This window comes from Ursus maritimus, unplaced genomic scaffold (genome assembly GCF_017311325.1).
Source record: "Ursus maritimus isolate PB19 unplaced genomic scaffold, ASM1731132v1 scaffold_14, whole genome shotgun sequence".
Lineage (NCBI taxonomy): Eukaryota > Metazoa > Chordata > Mammalia > Carnivora > Ursidae > Ursus > Ursus maritimus.
This window is the reverse complement of record NW_024423786.1, coordinates 41704266-41723886: the sequence shown is the minus strand read 5'-3', so window position 1 is coordinate 41723886 and position 19621 is coordinate 41704266. Positions and strand designations below refer to the sequence as shown.

General features: G+C 62.1%; 1 protein-coding gene across 2 annotated transcripts; it reads right to left on the bottom strand.

Moving 5' to 3' along the window:
* Positions 1 to 849: 849 nt before the first annotated feature.
* ALS2CL (ALS2 C-terminal like) lies at positions 850 to 18859 on the bottom strand. 2 transcript variants are annotated; one of them, XM_040628919.1, is made up of 25 exons: positions 18734 to 18859; positions 17825 to 18023; positions 17425 to 17490; positions 16787 to 16952; positions 16192 to 16323; positions 15479 to 15598; positions 13908 to 13966; positions 13703 to 13769; positions 13063 to 13259; positions 11978 to 12043; positions 11452 to 11550; positions 11191 to 11364; positions 10362 to 10473; positions 9200 to 9277; positions 8210 to 8340; positions 6818 to 6991; positions 6517 to 6613; positions 6150 to 6307; positions 5533 to 5601; positions 4448 to 4621; positions 3182 to 3224; positions 2328 to 2389; positions 2072 to 2221; positions 1664 to 1760; positions 850 to 1254 (listed from the first exon to the last, which is right to left on the bottom strand). In XM_040628919.1, exons 1-25 carry the CDS (start codon positions 18834 to 18836, stop codon positions 1174 to 1176), a joined length of 2874 nt encoding a protein of 957 aa, XP_040484853.1. In that variant the 5' UTR covers positions 18837 to 18859; the 3' UTR covers positions 850 to 1173. The 2 variants fall into 2 exon arrangements, with proteins under 2 accessions (XP_040484853.1, XP_040484854.1); XM_040628920.1 differs by having other exon boundaries at positions 11191 to 11352.
* Between the last annotated feature and the right edge of the window lie 762 nt (positions 18860 to 19621).

The following is a 19621-nucleotide window of genomic DNA, read 5'->3' as shown; positions in this document are numbered from 1 at the left end:
GAGGTCAGTGCTTCTGTTATGGAAAGCTCAGCCAAGAACAGTGACCTGATTCGGTTACAACCCAGGGCATGGTGGCCGGGTGGCCGTGGTGCCGGAGCCAAGCTTGCCCTCTGGGGCCACGTCCCTGCATAAATTCACCCTCCCCCACACTTTGCCCCTGGACCCCTTCAGAACACAGTCACCCTGCCTACTGTCACACATCTCCTGTTAGGACAGGGGGAGTCCCTCCAGGTCAGCTGGTCCAAGCCCCTCAGTGTGGGGAGGAGAAAGTGAGGCCAGGCAGGGATGAAGCTGCCCCAAGCCCTTGTTCCTGTGTCTTTCAGTCCCACACAAGAACCACCATGGGAACAAAGTCCTCCCCTCCCAAAGGCACTGGAGCTCCCCCCGGCCTCCCCCCACCCCTGCAGGGTCCTGAGCCTGGACAGGGCACAGATGGCCCCGTGCCCCTGCTGTCCTCCTGCACACAGGCCCGTGGGCTACAGGTGTGCAGTTTGCAGGTACTTGGGGACCTCGGGAGGCAAGGCAAACGAGGCCAGTGTCCCCACCCTGCCCGGCAGCTTGCTCCCGCGCCCCCATGTACCCCACAGACCTCCAAGCCCCTGCTCGATCGCGTGCCGCCAAGGGGAATGGCCTGGCCAGAGGCCACCCCGCAGGTCAGGTGGCCTGGGAGTCTGTTCAGCCTTGCCTCCCTGAGAGGCCAGCTCAGCCCTGGAGCAGAGTCGGGAAGGAGGCAGGTCCCTGGGAAACCACTCGTGGACAAGAGTTTCAATACACACAGAGGTCACTAGCCACTTGGAGCCTCTGACCAAGAGTGGAGAACAGGGAATAACACAGACAATGATGCAAGGATTTCAGCCCAGCCGACAAACGGCAAACTTTCAGAAGGACTCTGGAATCCAGCAAGATGAGTGGAACGTCCATCACGGACCATCTAGACCATTGGGATACAGACAGCAACGCTGAGGCCTGGGGAGGCTCGGGTGAAAAAAAACCTGTGAGCCGCGGCAGGTCAAGGAGGTCATCCGATACTGACCTAGCGGCCAGGCGAGGGGGAGGGGAAGCCCCCGGCTTCAGGGTCACAGCTGTCAGCGTTCAGGACAGCAGCAGCAGCGTCTCCCCGGGGAAGTCCGTGGCGGCCCCTCTCCGCTCGGCAGTGGGCCCGGGGTGGTCGAGCTACCAGTGCTCCCTGGAGTCCCAGCGGCCAGGAAAGCGGTGCAGCCTCATATCTTCCTTCTGGATGTGCTCGTAACAAGACTGGCAGGAAAGAGGCGAGGCTGAGGGGGAGATGCCCTGACTGCCCCCGGCCCCGCGCATAGTCGGCCCAATACCCGGGTACACCGTCCCCCCGCCTGGACCACCCCGTCTCCAACTCAGCCTCAGCCCCAGTCTGCAAGAACAGGGGCCTCCCCTCTCCTGTGATGCTCAGAGATGTAGCCTGGAACATGCTCGGGGCCCCAGGGACCCAAGGGCTTGGGTGAAGTAAGGGGCCCTTCCCCAGCTCCTTTAACAAGGGCAGGACCAGGGACTCCGTGCAGACCTTCCCACGGAAGCACATACGAGCAGTGACTCTGGGTTCACCCGCACAACAGTGTCCAGGGCAGGGAAGGCGTCTGCCCCACTGGCCAGAGTATTTTTGCCTCCGTCCACCACCTCCGTCCCTCACCTCCAGGGCCGTGAGCAAGAAGTCATACAGTCCCCCGGTGTGGGTGGGGTCCATCATGTCACGAATCAGGTGGATCTCGGCTCCCAGGTGCTGGATTCTGGAGAACGCCCACCCCCACAGTGAGAAGGAGAAGGCAGCCCACTGGGGAAAGGCACCAAGCAGCCGGGGACGGAGACTTGGCCTGGGTGGCTGGACACCTGGGCTGTGGTCCCCACTCTGCTCCTGGCCCCCACGGGACCCTAGGTGGGACCTCTCTGAGCCTCAGAGCCCCGCTCCGTACCAAGAAAAGCTGTGTCCATAAGCCCCGATGTTCCAAGACCTCCAAGTGAGTCTGGGCTGGGGGTCAGGGCAGGATGGGAAGGGGTCCTCCCGCAGCCCCCCCCAGCCCCCGGCCCTGCTGGGGCTCACCGGGCACGTGACACCACATAGATGAGCAGCGGCAGCAGGTCGTCCATGGGCAGCTTGTGCTCCTGGCCCAGCACACGTGACACGGTGGCCTCGATTTCCCCGTACGTCCTCTCCAGCACCTCCAGCTTCTCCCGGGGGTCCACCGTGGTGCTGCAAGGGCGGCGGGCTCCAGATCAAGGCCCTCGGGTTCAGCCCCAAGCAGGGGCCCCCACCCTCCTGCCCCCCGCCCCCCACCCTGCCCAGGGCGTGGACTCACATGATCTTCTGCAGACACTCAGTGGCTGACAGGAAGCACTTGTCCCTGACCAGGGAGAGTCTCTGCGGGGGATGGGGGGCAGATGGATGAGGCCACGGTTCCCCCCGCCCTGTCATCCCTCCCTTCCAGGGCCAGAGCTCTTGCCATCCACCGTTCCCCATCACTGGCTCTAGAAGAGCCCCACCCAGAGGCTTGAGTGACCCAGGGCTAGTCCGTGAGCCTCAGTTTACCCAACTGTAAAGTGGGATAATGGTCTCCAGAGGTTGGGAAGGAAGATAATGACCCCAAAGGCCACTGGGTGCCGCCCAGGGTGGGTACTACGTCAGCGGCTCTCCAACCCAAGGGCTTGTTGAAACACAGAATCCAGGTCCACTGTCTGAGCTTGACTCAGGATGTCTGGGATGGATCCAAGAATCTGCTTTTCTAACAGCTCCCCAGATGCCATGGGCCCAGCACGCACACCTTCAGAGCCACCGCCTGGTGTGTAGCAGCCCACCACCCCCTCCGACACTCTCAGGAGGGGGTACCAATACTGCAGCAGGGAGTACTCCCACCAAGCGGGAACCGAGGCTCTGAGTGAAGTATCCCACCCACCGCCGGACAGCCAGGAAAAGGGGTGGAGCCTGGGTTTGCATCTGCTCCCGGCGGGCCAGGAGATCAGAACAACCCAGAAAGGAGATCAGAACAACCCAGAAAGCCGGGTGTCTCCCCCCACACCTGCTGGCCAGCGCTGCCCAGGCTCCTCTGCAGCAGGGAGGCGGGGGGCTGCTCAGGAGACTGAGCAAACTCTGGGGGCCCAGCTCAAGGCTCAGGCCTCCCCCCACCTGAGGCAGGTAACAGACCCACCTTCTCACCTGATTGGTTGTCAGCGTGAGGTCCTTGAGGGGCCACAGGTGCCTGAAACGAAACAAGTGTGACACAGAGCCTTTCCCAGGAGGAGGGGGCAGGGTCTGAGGTCAGAGGGCAAATTCCCTGTACACCATGTCCCACAGCAAGGCTGGGCACAGGAAGGGGGGTCCACGATGGTCTCCCGGAGTGCTTGCATGGAGCCCAGGGCAAGGGGAGGCTGGGAGAGATTCCTGAAGAAGACAGCACCCCAAAACTTGGATAGGGGTGAGGGGCAGCGGTACAGGCCAAGGAACCCTGTGAACAAATCCCGGGGCTGGGCCAGAGAATGACAGTGGAAGAGACTGTTCTGGAGGCTTGATGAGCCAGGGCAGGCTGGTGAACGGGGAGGGATGCGGATGCCATGAGATGCCGCACAGCGCAGGGACTTGCGGAGACAATGCAGCAGGGAGGCCAGCATGGAGGAAGCAGCATGGAGGCAGCAGGAGGGGGTGGGGGCGAGGGACACTGGGGAAGCTATTGGGACCCAGGTCTCTGGGCTGGTGACAAGTCAGCTGCAGGAGACATTCACGATGGAAGGGGAAACGGGGTTTCAGAGGGGGTGGGTGGGAAGCACCATGACTGTGTGACAAGGCAGACCAGATGTGGGGAGACAGAGAGCACCCATGCCCTCCACCAGGCATCAGAGCATCAGAAGGGGCACTGAGCAGAAAGGACGTTTTAGCAACTAAGGGTAAAAGGGACCTGCTCCCAGAACAGTCCTCAGTTTCCCCTTGGGGACCTCCCCTCCCTTACTCTCAGTCCAGTGGCTGAGAGCAGGACACCTCGCCCCAGCCCCAGTAGTAGATGTTGAGCTAGACTGGCCAATGTGGGCCACAGCCAGCCTTCAGGGGCAGGCTCAAGACCCAAGCCAAGCCAGTGAGGGACTTCAGGGGCCCTGCTGGAGCTGTTGGGAAGGGGACACCAGCTCCCTGGGGCACAGTGGGGGATGGAGCTGGTAGAGTATAAACTTTGAGTGGCCGGTACCATGTTTGGCACCATAAATGGGAGCCAGAGATAGATCAAGAGAGAAAGAGAAGTTGCTTCCCTTCACCATGCAGTTAAGCAGCTAGATCCAGCCACGCCTGAAACCCGCAACACCACCATAATCCTGGAACTTCGTGGGTACGTGAGCCAACGACCACCACCCCCTTTCCTGCTAAAGATCACTGAACTCCATGTGTACCCTCTGTGTACACGGGCCCTGGCAAACACGGCAAGGAGGGAAGGCTTACTTCTGCACGTCCAGGAACTCGAGCAGCTTGGTGTCGGGGAAGAGGCTCAGGTTGGCGATGCCCTGGCTGTAGAGACTGTCCTCTGTCTCATGAAGAAGCAGGTAGAGAGTGAAGAGCTCTGAGTAGAAGCTGGGCAGCATAAGGGGCAGCACGAGGCCATGCACCTGCAGGTCCCTGAGTGACAGCGGCAGGACAGGTTGGAGCCAGCAGGGTGGGAACCCCCCCGGGGGGGAGGGATCCCTACTTGGGCTGCCCCTCAAAGAGCCCATAGAGCTCCTTGGCCCATAGCAAACAGCGTCCCTGCCTCCTCCATTGTCTAGAAAACGCTTCCAAAGCCTATCCTCAGTCCTTCGCTGCCTCAGTTGAAATCCATGGCCCCCTGGTCCTCTCACTGGATGCTGAGAACCACTATGGCAGCTGGGGTGGGATTTGCTCCCCCTGGGACTGAAAGCAGAACCCGGCCCCGGACAGACAAGGGACTTGCAGCAAAGCACTCAGCAGCCACGCCAGGTGGTCCAGGGCTGCCTCATTTCCTGGGCTTCCTGGGACTCCAGGGGGAAGTTCTACCTAATGTCTAACCCCACCTCTCACATCTCCTGCAACGCGGTGACAGGCCTCCCTGATTGGGCTCTCTGGGCCTGAAAGCTGAAAGCGAACTGTAAGGTTTGGTCTTCGGGAACGGAGGGAGACAGAGGACGGAGGCCCACTCTGTGTAGCCTCAGGCTCCGCCCCTGCCAGGCCTCAGCTTCCCCATCTGTGTGCAGGGGGAGGGTGCCTGGGGCGGTGGCTCACCCTCTGTGAGCCTGAGAGGGGACACTGGGGTACAGCACCTTTACAACTAAGATGCACCCAATACACTGTGCCGGCGCCCCCGCCCAGGTGCCCCAAGGAAGAGGTCATGCGTGGTTCTGACCCTCAAATGGTCAACAAACAACTCCTGGTCAGTAGCATGAGCCCCCAACACTTCCCCGGAAGTACGCCATCCCCCAAGCGAGGCTCCAGGAGCAAAGGTGGGCAGCCTCCCTGGTCCTGAGCCCGGCTGCCCCCTGGGGCGGGGACCCTGCCGACCCCAGGGGAGCGTTCACCTTGTCTCCGTATCCTCGTCCTCCTCGGGAGCCTGGCCCTTGCGCTGTAAGGCCACCTGCAGCAGACCCCTGCAGAACGATGAGAGGGACTGCATAGCTGCCACTTCCTCCAGAACCTGAGTCCCCGGAGACCGGGGCAGAGGGCTCCACCCCTCCTCCGAGCCATGGAGTATGAGGAGCCCAGCCTCCCAGACCTCTGTAGTTAGGAGGCTGGCAGCACAGGACCTCAGCCCGAGAGTGCTGGAACCCCACAAGAGAAGGACTGCAGCACCTGGGGCCCCCACTGGTCACGTTAGATGGGGTCTCGGCTCAGCCAGGACTGCAGATGGGGTCTGAGTCCAGAGTCAGGCTCAGCCTGCAGAGGCCGAGGGCTCCCCTGGGGTCAGGGGTCAGCCCAGGGCCTGGTCGAGGCTTGGACTCTGGCTACAGGCAGTCCTTGCTCTCATCTCCTACTTTCTAACCCCTCTGCTCACCAGCTGGACACTTACCGACCCACTCTCTGGTTCCTTCTCAATCCAGACGCACCATTCCCGCCCTGCGTGCCAGGCAGAGCATCTGATATCGGGAAAGGGCAGAGCCCCACCTGCCTGCGGTTGCCCCATGTGCCCCCAGCTCACCTGTAGGCAGCCCAGAGCTCGCGGGCGTGCTGCTTCACCTCCTCCTGGGCCAGCGCCTGCAGATGCTTGCTGGCCCCGATGCCCGCGTACGTGGCCTGGAAGGTCAGCATCAGCGTCCGGAGCAGCTTTCCCAGGGGGTGCAGGGAGTTGCTCAGAGCCTGGCAGGTGCAAAGGCCACAGAGAGGGGTTCGGGGCCAGGCGCCGGAGCACAGCATGCCCCAACAGGGCTTCCAAGGCTGCTCCCATTTCACAGGCGGGAGCACTGAGGCTGAGGAGATGTGGTCCACAGGCCTGGGCCCTCGGGGCAGCACCGGGGGCAGCGAGAAGGCCTCCCTCCCCGCAGACCCCTCTGCCCTAGGGCCCTCACCTTCCTGAGGCACTCCCGCAGGGCCGGGGGCTCCCGGTGCAGCAGCAGCTCATCCAAGACGTCTTCCATTCTGTCCGCACAGGGCTCGGGCTGGGCCCTGGGGCACCGGGCACACGCGTCTCTCACCCACGCCTGGGCCCTGGCCCGCCCCCTCCAGGAAGCCTTCCTCCCCAGCCCACGCGGAGCCCCACGGAGACCCACCCTGGCCCTCTGGATGCCCCCGTGGGTACCCCCGTGCGCGCGTGCACACACACACACACACACACACACACACACACACACGTGCATGCCTGCACCTCACCTCTCACAACACAGGTACTCCTGGGACTTGCGTAGCTCCCTCGAGTTCTGCACGTGGAAGCCCAGCAGGGTCTCCTGCTCATCTCCAGGACAGCCGGCACTAACGAAGTCCCGGAAGGGGCCATAGACGCCCTGCCAGCGGCTCTCCACGGGGAAGGCACCCACACCTAGCTGCCTGCAATAGAGGCAGTGGGGGGTGGGGTAGGGATGGGGCTGTGGTGGGCAGGACCCAATCCAGGCCCTTGGAGAGATGGGGACGTCCCTTCTGGCCCCAAGTCAGGGCCCAGGAAGGGTGGGTGGACTGGGGGGCGCTAACCTCCAAGGCTCCAGGAGAAGAAAGGAGAGGCAGAGAGAAGGACAGAGAGAATCTACTCCACAGTAGAGAAGAAAGGGATACGCGGAGCCCTGGAAAGGAGACAGAAAGATCTGGAGAGCTGGAGGCCGAGTCCAGACAGCGGGGTCTTGGCCTAAGAGAGAACAGGGCCCGAAGTCCAGGATCCTCCTGCCCGAAGAGCCCACTCTCCCTCCCACCACACCTGATTCCTTCCTGAGCTGGATCCTGTCTTGGCCAGCAGGCCTGGGGGTCTGGCTGTGTGTGCACCTAATGGAGCCCCGCCCTCCAATGTCAAGTTCACAGATTTTCCTACATCTGCATCCCACCCAGGCTTGGTCACGCCTCTGGGGTTTGCTGTCTACTCTCAGCTCCTGCTGTCGGGGAGAAGCATGCAAGGATGAAGCGTCTAGTAATCAACTCTACTCCCTCCCCACACCTGAGATGCAGCCTGGGACTATCAGAACTACCAACCGCACCTCAACAGACATGGCAAAAGTCACCACTCGAACTACAGTTTTCCAAGGAAGACCTCTGTCCCCATGGGGAAGAAGTCTATCCCCTTCTCGAAGACCCCATGATAGTGACAATGAGTCTACTTAGCAAGTTTCCTTCTTCACCTTGGCTGCCAGGAAACTCAGAGCCAGGTTCATGCTCAGTCACAACCATCATAGGACTTATTTGTCCCTTCCTTTCCTTTAAGTTCAACTCATACTTTTGTTTTCCATTTTATTCTTGTTTATTTGTGTCATTTTTATAAACTGCCTTGCACCCTTCCCAGAAAAAAAGCAGGGTCTAAGCAAAGCCTATGTACAATGTTCTCCTCTGGTTTTGTGGTGTGTGAAATTATGCCATAGCCCTTGATACCAAGAGTCTCTGACTTGAGGGCTGTGTGACCTGAGCTCTCTGAAGTCTCCAAAGAGCTAAGAGGAAGTACAGAAAAGCTCCTCTGAGGAGGACTGCGTCCCTGGGGCAGAAACACAGACATAGACACAGATACACACACACACACACATGTCAGGCTCCAGAATGCATAGGCCAGGGGGCCAGCCAGGCTCTCACCTCTTTCGGGTGCTGCTCGGATCTGGCGGGAAGGCAGCTGTGTCCAGCACACCCTGGGTATGCAGTCCTTTCCCTGCCCCGCTGCCAAAGGAGCCCTCCAGGGTGAAGCCATTGGGGAAGGTGACCTTGCCCTGTACACCAGGGAAAGGAAGCAGGGATGCCTGTCTGTCTGTCCAGCTGCCCTTCCCGCCAACCATGACAGGCCTCGTGCCTGTCCATCCTGGGTCACGGAGGCTAGGGACTAATAGGTCGCCTTCCCACTACCCAGCCTGAGGGGCTCATAACCCTCCACGTCCGCAGGCCCCGACCAAGGGCTGTGCCAACAGCCCAGGGGCTCACGTCCGAGGCAGGAGACTGGAAGGGAGAGAGGAAGGGACTCTCGGGTCAGAGCAGGAGAACCACCGCTGTGGGACTTGGGGAGGGGTGGGGCTCGGGATAAGACCAGAAGTAGGAAGAGGCCTGGGGAAGGCAGGAGGTGTGCTGGCCTGGGGAGGGGCAGCGGCCGCTGCACGGCTGTCCCACTCAGAGCACTCCTGGCCTCCCTGCTTTAGATGTCACAGTGCCCCCCAGTCATTAGGAGACTGAAACAGCCCCCACATTTCCAAAGGCCCAAGCAGGGCCCAACTGCTTTCTGCTGGGTCAGCTCAGGCAGGACCGTGCTGAAGGACAGTCACTGCAGGGGCCCCTGCCCAAGGCACTGATGCCAGGAGAGGGGGTGGATTCCCACCCAGGGGCCTGTCGGGAGACACAGACCAGCCACCAGCACACTGCAAACCCAAGGTAAATCCGCCTGTCACCTCTTGCCTCCCACCAGGATCGAATCACAACTCCACAGCAGGAGGGGGTCACAGCGCCCACCCTCTGGATGCCGTGGACATGGGAGAGGCCCTCCCCCCACTGCCCACACCCTCAGCCCTGGGTCCAAGTGGAGAGATTACAGGCTCCACCTGAGGCCTCGGCAGGAGTGGAGTGGGTCTCGGCGGTCCTCACCTTCCCCACAAGGGTCAGGTCCCTGGTGAAGGTGCCCTCATACAGGGAGTCATCTTCAGACAGGAGGATCCCGGGGCCCTAGGGAAGGAAGCCGGAGTAGAAGCAGTGGAAGGGCCAGGAGACTGGGGATGGGGAGGGGACGGCAGGAAGACAGAAAGTAGGTAACAACCCAGGGGCAGAACGGTCTCGAGCCCTGTCATACCTCCCAGGACTGTGCTGAGGTGGGATGCCAGCCCTTGGCCCGTTGAGTACTGAGCACCTGCCCCATGGACCTCATTCCTGGGTTACCCCGAACGACTGCCTGGGACTTGGCTCCTTCCCTCCAGCAGCCTCTCTCAGGAAGCCTCTTGGGGGCCCTTCCTTTGCCACCTATGGCTCAGTGCTGGGCTTCTCCTCAGCCACCCCCACTTCCCTGTCACTGATCCTCGGTGACAGTGGAGCAGACCAGGCTCCCTTGTTGCATTGGCTGCCAGGAAGTTCAGAGCCCAATGGGATATAAATGTGTGTCCTACTTGAATCTATTCTGTGTCTATTCTTATCTTTTTTTCCTCTTTCAATCCCTTCCAGAACAAAGTGGAGCATAAGCCAATGTACAAGCCATAATAACAAGCAGAGTCACCAGGCCAGAGCCCTACTATGTGCCCGTGCATCTGGCCAGGTGTGGGTGAGGCAGGAGGCCGGTGCTGGTGTGCCTGGGCTCAAGAGACCTGGGTGTGAGTCTCAGCCCTGCCACTGAATAGAATGTGACACCAGGCAGGTTCTCTGACCTCTCTGAGCTTCACATGTGTCACTCATCCACTGGGGACAGTGACATGATCCACAGGGTTCCTGGGAGGATCCCATGAGATCGTGCCGGGAGGTTGAGCTCAGGCTGGGCCTCTGTCCATTGCAGAAGGTGCTAGCATCATCGTTACTGTGCACTTCACTCTTGCCAATTTCCCTGTTTACAGTAAGTAGTGAACCTGAGTTGCTGATGGGGAAACTGAGGCTGGGAGGGCCAAGGCCAGGGCGGGTGGCAGACCTAGGAACCCAGCTTCCTGCCCCATCCACCCCTGCCCAGCCTCTGCTCAGCGTCGGGGCCCTCAGAGCAGGGGGGGCTCCAGAATTCAGCCCCAGCGCAAGGAGAGGGTAGCTCAGGGCACACACGGGTCACCCCACTCACCACCATCTTGTCTGCCTGGAAGGTCCCCTGGTAGCAGACACCAGCCTGGGTGACCATGACCCCTGGGCCGTGGCGCTGGTCGGCCTGCCACATGCCAATATAGCGCTCACCCCTGGGGAGGAGCCAGAGAGGGATCAGATTGTTCCTGGGCATTTCTGTGTGCTCTGCTAGCACGGTTGGGGTGGGGGTGGAGAGCAGGTAAGGAGCAATGATAGCGCCTGAATCCACTCAACTCACACACAGGGCGAGAGAGGTCAGGACCTCCAAGAGGTAGAGAGGGTGGAGGGAGGGAGGGAGCATGCCAGAGGGAGGGTATCCTGGCAGGCTTCCTGGGGGAGGTGGCAGGAAGGGCAGATGGCATGCAAAGCCACGGAGGTAGGAGCCTACAACAGATACAACAGGTATGAGGGGACATTCAGTGGTCTAGAAGACTGGAGGGGTGCACGGGTGGCACGGCAGGGGTGAGGTCAGAGAAACAGGCAAGCCTTGAATGCCAGGCCAAGGGCCCTGGGCTTTGTCTCACAGCACAGAGAGCCAGGAAGGGCTGCAGTCCTTACGTGGGACTGGACTAGGGGTCAGAAACTCCTCCCAGACAGCACAAGGAGGAGCCAGACTGGGGAGGCTCCTCAGTCAGGGAGCTCAGGGCCCCTCGTTCTGAGCCTCAGCATCAACCAAGGTCGTGGACGGGAAGTGAGGGGCTTCCGGGGGACTCTGGGGAGCACAGATGGACTGGACCCACTGATGACGGGCCCCGCGCCCCGGGGCACCCTAGTCTGTAGGGTCCTCTCTGCCCCCCTTCCACCCGCGGGGGCGGCGCCAGGGCGCTCACCTGTCACCGTCCTCCTCGACGCCGTACCCGCTCCGCTGGCCCCTCTCCCAGTGGCCCGTGTACTTGAAGGGCTGCGGGGCCTGCGGGGCGCTCTCGAGGACCCCAAATCCGTGCCGCAGGCCCGCCCGGAAGTAGCCTTTGTACACCTCGTCGGTGCCGTACCTGCAGAGAGTCCTTGGCAGCTGGCCCGGCCTCCCTGAGCTCAGCCGGGGGACCCGCCGCCCCACGAGCCCGCCCCGCCGCCGGCCGAGGGTCACTTACTCACAGATGCCGTAGCCACACATGCTGCCTTCCCGCCAGTGGCACTTGTAACAGTCAAATTTGTCCTCTGAGGCCTGAGGCACCAGGCGGATACCGAAGCTGTCAGTGTGGGGCGTGGGGAGGCAGTCGGCACCCGGGCTGTCACCTTGACCCAAGACACCCCACGACACCCCTCCTTGCCACCCCAGAGTGTCCCTGCCTCCGAGGGGCCTTCTCAGACAACGGGGGAGAATCTCCCAGGTGCCCAGGCGTCTTTTCTTCCCAAGGCCACTCTCAGGATACCCCCCTGTCCCACCCCCCGGCCCCTCATGCGCCCTGGGAGCACCTTCGGGCACTGACCACTCCCTCCATGACCTGCCCCCTCCTCTGGGCTTTCCCTCTTGTGCAACAAGGGGAGCTGGACCAAATGGCCTTAAGTCCCTTTGTGAGGTTTGGGACTCGAGGAGGGGGCTAGGCTGGTGACAGGGGCGGGGGCGAAAGCCACTCGCCGGCCCACCACCCGCTCCTGCAGCATCCCCAGCCTTACCCGTGCTCCAGGCCCTGGCAAAAACTCCCCACGTGATTCCGGCCATCGGGCCACTTCAGGGTGCCCCTGGAAGACAGTAGAGGTCCACACACATAAGGCCCGTCAGAACCATCCTTCAACACACACAGGCCCCCCAGCCGACCTCCACCACTCTCTCCAAGGCCCAGGTTCCCCTTGGACTGGACCCTCTGCCTCCAGCCAGCCCTCTTCTCTGACCCACAGGGGCTCTCAGCCCTTCCTGACTCCTGGCACACCTGCCCCAGCAGCCTCCAGCACACTCACCGCACCCCCCAGGGAAACATCCAGGTTCCCTTTTTCCCTTGACCAACAGGAAGCTCCGAGCTAAACTTCATGCTTAAGTCAAATGCTAGTCAGTGGTTTCCAGCATCCACCTCTCCTCTTCTGACGTGGCATTGTTTTTTGTTTTGGGGTTTTTTGGTTCCTTTGCTTCCTCAAGCCCTTTCTGGAAGCAGGCAAGGTATCAGAAACTAACGTGCTTGTGAGCGTCACCTTGGCAAGTGCCTTCTACTTTCTGGGGCGTGGCTTTCCCAGCTGTAGCGTGGGCGGGGGTGCACATTCTTCCAAAGCCCTCCCGCTTGTGGGGTCACGCAGACCTGCGGCTGAAGCCGGACTCACCTAGAACCTGCCCGAAGGTGTTAGGTAAGTCATGCCAATCTCTGGCCTCAGTTTCTACACCTACGGAACGGGCGGTAACACTCCCCTAGAGTGTTCTTGTGAAGACTGGTGGAGACAGGAGGTCTGCAAACCATTTCCACTACCACCTCGTGCTACATGGACATGAGAATTATCCTTCCGCCCTCCCGAGAACAGTAACTGCAGACCTGAAGTCTGTCCCATGCGCTCTGGGCTCATTACCATCATCCGGACTCTACCCGGCACAGACCTACTATGGGCCATGCCCTGTTCAACGGGGCTTAAGACAGACTGGGAGACAGACAGAGTTGACCGACTGATGCAGGAAGAAAAAGCCTTTGGTTGGTGCCCGGAGGTGACTGGGTCCTGTCTACCCCTCAGACTCCCAGGAGGAGCCCTGCCTTGCTGGGCCTGGAGCCCCGGTCACTCACCTGCCATGGGGCCTGCCCCGACACCACTCGCCCTCGTAGGTGGCCTGGCAGAGCTGGCCCTCCGCACGGAAGGTGTATGCCACGCAGCGGCAGGTGGGGGGCTCGGAGGGCTCCCCGCCTGCCCCCAGCACAGGGAAGTCCTTCTTCCCACGCAGGGCCTGGCACACAGCCTGAGTCACTTTCCACTGCCAGACCATCTGGTGGGGACAGGGGATAGGTCACTGCTGTGCCAGAGGCCCCTCTAGGAAGCCTTGTGGGGTAGCTCCCGACAGTACCCCCTCCCCCACCCCCCGACCCTGTTCTGGCACTTGGGGGAAACTCCAACCCCACCCTGCTCCCTCGGGCCCCGCATCCAGACCCGAGATCCTGGTGTACAGTTTCGGGGCCTGCCCAGAGGGGCCAGACTGAACCACCGGAACCAACACAGGCCCTGGTCCCGGCTTCCTAGGGAAAAATGCCCTGTGCTCTGTGGCATTCTGATGCCTGACCCCAGCTGACCACTGCCTCGCTCTGACCGTGACCCCAGTGGCCTGGCCACTCCCACGGAGCCTCCAGGGTGGTACACCTCCCCCTCCTCTCCTGCTGTGTCCGCTCACTCCTCTCACCCCACCACCCCGATTCACAGCTCACCCACACTCACCCGGTCTTGGGGGTCCTTGGAGCAAAAGGAGAGCTCTTCCTCAGGTGTGAGGAGGTGAAAGGTGCGCCTAGACAGATGGAGGTGACGAGTAGGCCCCAGCTCTGTCCAGGACGCTGTTCCGGGAGGCCCCAGCCCTGGGGTGCGGGCAGTTTCATGAGGGTGGAGGGACAGAAGGCCCAGGGTGTCATTGGAGGGGGCTGCTCACCCGTCCTGCCCAGGATCCAGCCACACCAGCTTCAGATCAAAGGTGTGGACACTGTGACCCTGGAAGATGGGGTACCGGGGTCACCCAGGGCCCAGCCCAGACGCTCCCCCACTGCTCTGGCCCAGGCTTGCTCCAGGCACCAACCTGCAGCCACACCACTGGGTGTCCCCTGGCTGCTCGGTCCAGCAGGCCCAGCACTGAGCCTGCTCCCCAACTCCAGGGTGGCCCCTCTGTCTCCCTTCCCATCTGAGGGCCTGGCAGGAACCCAGGAGCAGCTTCCCCTGCCCCCACATCCTGCTCCAACATGGCCGCAGCTTGGACACCATAGGCCCCTGCTAGAAACCTCTCTTAGGCTCCTACCGCCTGGGGGATGGAGACCTCACTGCTGAGCCGGACCCCTGAGACCACACAGACTGATCCCGGCTCACAGGTCCCCACTCCTCACCCCTCCACACCAAGTTGCCACGGCCCTTCCACACTCACACCTTCTCAAGCTTGCCCCCAAACCTCCCTCAATCTGACCCTTTGCTCACGCTGCTCCTTCTACCTGGAAAGCCATCCCTGCTCTGAGAACTGATGAACATCCCTTCCTCTAAGAGATTTCACGTAGCGACCTCCTGACCTGGCCTAGGCAGGCCAGTCACTGCCTCACTGCCCCAGGAGGAGGGGGGCCAGGCCCAGACCCGAAGGGCAGGAGGAAGGTGCCAGACACAGGCAGGGACAAGGGTGGGCCTGGCACAGGACATGCAAAGGTCCAGAGGTAGGGAAGGGCACAGAGCATTTAAGTGACAGTATGTCATCAGTGTACCTGGAGCACAGAACGCGAAGTCGGGAGTGGAGGGGAAGTCAAACTGAATCAGAACCCCCAAACCAGGTTTCAGGAGACACAGGTCTGGGCAAGTAGCCTCCCTGCCAGGCCTCAGCCTCCCTGTCTGCAGGGGAGTCCCAGACTGACATTCTGAGGGGACAGAGAAGACAGTGCTCTGGCTATCACGAGGGCAGTCTGAGGTCAGGGGGGAACTAGGCACAGTCAAGTTTACAGGCCAGGGAACAATCCCAAACCCCCGGCCTGGCTCCCCCTTTGACTTTGCTGATGTCCAGAGCCCAGGCACTGCTTCCACGTGGCACTTTCCTCTGGAAGCTTCGTGTGTGCCCCGAGTGGTTCATCCAGCCCTCCTCAGCCACCAAGAGCCACCCAGGACCTCCCATCTGGGGCTCCTCTCCCACATAAGGAAGAGAACTAAGAGTTGTCCAGCACCCGTGGAAGGACAAACTCACGAGCATCCCATTTTCCAGATGAGGAGACCGAGGTGATGTTGAGCAGGGCTGCTGGCTGGCAAGGGCTGAGGCTGGTTGGCACCTGGAGCAGCCTTGCCCAAAGGCGCCCCGCTCCTGCAGGGATGACGCCACCTGCCACCCCCACCCCGGCACTGCCTGCTTCTCAGGCCCCTACCCCTCCCCTCCCCATGAGCCCGAGTTTTCGCTCCCAGCTGTCTCCTTCCCTTTGCTTTCTCAGCCAGGCCCCAGACTCCCACCGCGGCCCCAGGACCTCTGCTCAGCCCCACCCCAACCTGCAGCAAGACGAGGACATCATCAAAGAGCAGCACGCGCTCTGCCCGCAGCGGGGTCACCGTCACCGGTACGTCCTGGCTGTCCTGCAAGAGTCGGCGTGCAGGGGTGCAGAGCACATCCTGGGGAAGGAGAGCAGGGAGGCACGGGGCTCAGGCACCCCCATCCCAGTGGCTGTACCCACTCCTCTGCCTGCCTCTGCCGGGAGCACCAGCGCCTGCAGTCCGAGCATCTCCTGGAGGCCCCCAGCTCAGCGATGGACACCGGGGCGCCCAGTCTGGAGGGGCAGCCCAACTTGCCTTGAAGCTTCGCTTTGACGCCCACCCCGCCTCGAGCCACCGTCCCTGCCAAGCCCCCAACAACACTCACAGGGGCTCTGCAGTCCCTGCCTCTAGCTGGGCCCCAGGCCTGTCACACCCTCTCAGGGCACAGGGGGCTTTCCCCCCAGCGGGGGCAGTGCATGCCACGGCAGGCAGTGACAGGAGGATGGGATCGTTTGGTGGCATCCCAGGACAGGGGGCCAGCTCTGACTGCTCTTCCCCAGAGCCAGCTCACCGCCTGGCCCGGGAGGTGCTCCACAAGCAGCTGAGGAGGGCTACACAGATGGACCTGCCAGCCACCTGGCTCGGCCACCGCTCCCACTTCCAGACGGGGAAGCGGACATTCGGGGAGTCCAGCAGTCCCCTTCCCTCCACCCGTCGGGCCTCACACTCACTCTCAGCCGGCTGCTCAGGGAGTGCCGGAGAGCCTGCGTGGCCAGGGCCTGATCCAGCGCCTGCCTCATGAAGGACTGCAGGTTCCCGAAGAGGGTGGCCGCGTGCACCACCAGCTCCCGCGTGGGGTGAGGCTGCGGGGACACAGAGCAGCTGGTGGGGGGGCGGGGGCTTGCCAGAACCTCCCCCCACCCCGTGATGCTTCCCCAGCCCTGGCCTGGCCCCGGCTGCTCAGAAGGTCTGGATCAAAGCCAAAGTCTGTCCCTTTCCCCCTGCCAGCCCTTCCTTCAGGGAGAGGCCAGCGCGAAGGTGCTTCCAGAAGGCTGCTGGGCCTGGGCCAGCTGTCCTCACACCCAGTACACAACTCTCCAGCTGCTCCCGGGTCTCTGCCCGGCTCCACTAGGGCACAGCCATGTACCTCAGACAGGATGGGGCAAGGACAGGCCCCGTCAAACCACCCCCCACCCCAGTCGGAACACGGCTCTAACCCCAAAGCACAGTTGCGTCCTTCTCAAACCGGGGTTCCTGGGTCAGGTGAGTTCCTGGAGCCGGGGCCCAGTGAGCGGCCCCCAGCCCCCCGACATCCCTACTACTTACGTCCGCAGTGCTGTCCCCAAGGCCCAGCAGGAGGAACACATACTGCTGCACGTGATGGGCCAGCGGCTGGTGGAGGGCCTGGGCTAGCGCCGTGCCCACAGAGGCCTCGGAGCTCACGCCCGACAGCAGCTGCCACAGGGCCTTCCGCTGGCCCCGCCAGAACTCCCTGGAGGAGGGAGGGCCACACACCACCTTCTCTCCCCTCCTCCATTCCTGAACCCACCGCCATCGCCCTCCGCCCCACCCCAGCTAAGCCCCCAGATCCCAGGAGCAGTCCCAGACCCCAAACTTCTCTCCTATCAGATAAACGCAGTTTATCTGCACAGTCCGTGGCAATATCTCCGTGTAAAGGGCTCGTTGAGTCCAACCGTGCACCCTGAACAGGACCGCCCCTCCTTCCCCTTCCCAGGGCCAAGCTGAGCTAGTGGATATCTGGACTGTGCTCACAGCCCCCCCCCGCCCCCCCAGACTTCTTCCCTCTCTTCCGGTGTGGAGTGGTGTGGAATTGTTAGAACCAGGAGTGCTCGGGGTGAGTCATGGGCTGTGACACTTGCTGCTCTGGGGATGGGACTTCCCCGACCTTCCCTCCCGGACACCCCCGCCCGCCCTCTGAGCGCCCTGCAGCATCCTGGGCTCACCTCCTCTTCTTTGCTGCCTTCTGAAAGGCCTGCACCGCCACGCAGCTCGCGTAGGACTCGATGTACCTGCCGGCAACACAAGAGACAGCCTGCAGGCCCAGCCCACGGCTTCCCCCCCAAACCCCTGCCCTGCCGGGGTCCCTGGATCCCACTTGCTGAGTGCCCTGCCCCAACCAGATAATTCCAACTCAGTCTTTCTCCCCTGGGAGGCCCCAAAGCTCAGGTCTGGGGTGTCTGAACCAGCGCCTCGTGGCAGCCCAAGCCCCAAAGGCCAACCCCAGGTGAGCCTCCCACAGACTGAACCCAAACCTCGGCCTCAGCCTGACCCCGGTGAGCCCTGGTGTCCGGTGGTGGGCACGCTGATGCCCAGGCCAAGCCCCAGCCTTCCTTGCTGTCTTACTCCACATGGACTTGTAGCACGCGGTCGGCGTCGTGCAGCAACAGCAGGGACTCCAGGCCCACGGTGTCCTGGTGGCCCAGCCTCTCCTGCAACGAGTGCAGGCTCTCCTCCGTCACTTCCCAGAGCCGCTGGGAGCTCTGGTGCAGCTGCTGCAGGAGCCGCAGGCCCTCTCTGCCCTGGGCATCCGAGGGCTCTGGGGCTGGGGCGGGGGGCACAACCGTAATGTGAGGGGGCGGCGCCCCACAGCCCAGGAGCTGCGGCCAAAGTCCTGCATCCTCAGGGTCCTTGGGCCGGGACAGGAAGCTGACGTGGCACCCTGAGCTCAGCAGGGACGGGCAGGCTGGAGCGCGGGGCAGCACCCGTGAGGGGTCGGGGGGGGGCATATATCCACCCCCTCACGAAACAGGGACAGCACGCATGACCTGGGGCACCAAGTACACTAAGTCCCCTGAGTCTCTGGGCTTTCTCAGGTCTGGGGTATGGGGTCCGTAAGATCCCGTGGTCCCCTGGCACCCACAGATGCACGGACAAAGCCCCCAAGTGGGAGGCACCTGACCAAGGTCATTTCACAAGTGAGACCCCACCTGGGTCATGCCCTGGGTGAGAGCGGGATGAGAATCCTGGCAGAGAATCAGTCCCGTGCCCTGGAAGAGGTGGGATTTTGATTCTATGTACAGCTGGGTCTAGGCCAGGGGTTCATGGCCTGGCCCTTCGGGGTGCCTCGGAGAAGAGAGCAGCCAGTGGCTGGAGGCAGAGCCCCGGTCCCATCAGAAGATGCCGATACCAAGTGTCCCCACTCCCGTCTGAGGCTGAGAATGCTGTGCCTCAGAAGGTCTAACAAGGTAAGACTCGGATCCCCAGGATGGTTCCTGTGTCCCCCACCCTCGCCGCTGCCAAGCCGAGACTCACTGGTTTCAAGCAGGGGCTGGAGGACAAGGCTGTTGATGCGGGCGAGGGTAGCCGAGAAGACCTCCTCCAGCCGCAGCAGGGCCTCCTCCTCCGGGCTGCACATGGCCGGAGCGCTGCCCTCAGAGCCTGTGGACGGGGCACAGGCCAGAGTGAGGGCACCAGCCAGAGCAGGGTCAGTGCCATGCCTTCTGTCCGTGTGCCCGGGACCACCCGCGACGGATGTGAGCTATCAGCCCGGGTGGCCTCAAAGGGGAATTTCTGGACTAGCCGCCAACCCCTGCCCTGCTCTGCCTCGGGGGCCCAGCTGAGGGGACCTGCCCGAGTAGGAGGGAGGCCTCAGAAGTGCCCAGGAAGCATCCCTTTTTAGCCAAAAAGGCAGGTGCTCCTCAAGCCCCGTTCTGGCCTGCTCATTCCCCTGCTCAAATATCCACCGTGGCTCCCAAAGGCTCAGAGTGATATCTGAGGGTGTTCTGACCTCGCTCCCTCCCCTCCGAGCCTCTGGAAGTGTGGACCTACTGCCAGAGGAACCCAGCCTTTTTCTCAAGGCCATGGCTCAGGACCCCTGTCACCCATAAAGGCTACGTAAGCAAGGAGAGGTCTGGGGGAATAGGGAGCCATGGAGGATCTCAGGGCAAGGAAATGGTAGGACCCAAAGTCAGACTTCTGGAGATGGGCGTGATGACAGCTGCAGAAGAGATGGTGCCGAGCAGTGGGAGGTTGAAGTCAGCGTGGGTGACAGCTAGACCCTCCGTGCCCCCCAACCTGCTGACCCTCCTGTGCCCGGAGGAAAGAGGAAGGGGCTGCAGGGGTGGGCAGGTGGGCTTGAGTTTTTGGACTTCCCACCCTGGAGTGAAGGACCCACCACACAGGCAGGGGATCCCCTGGGAA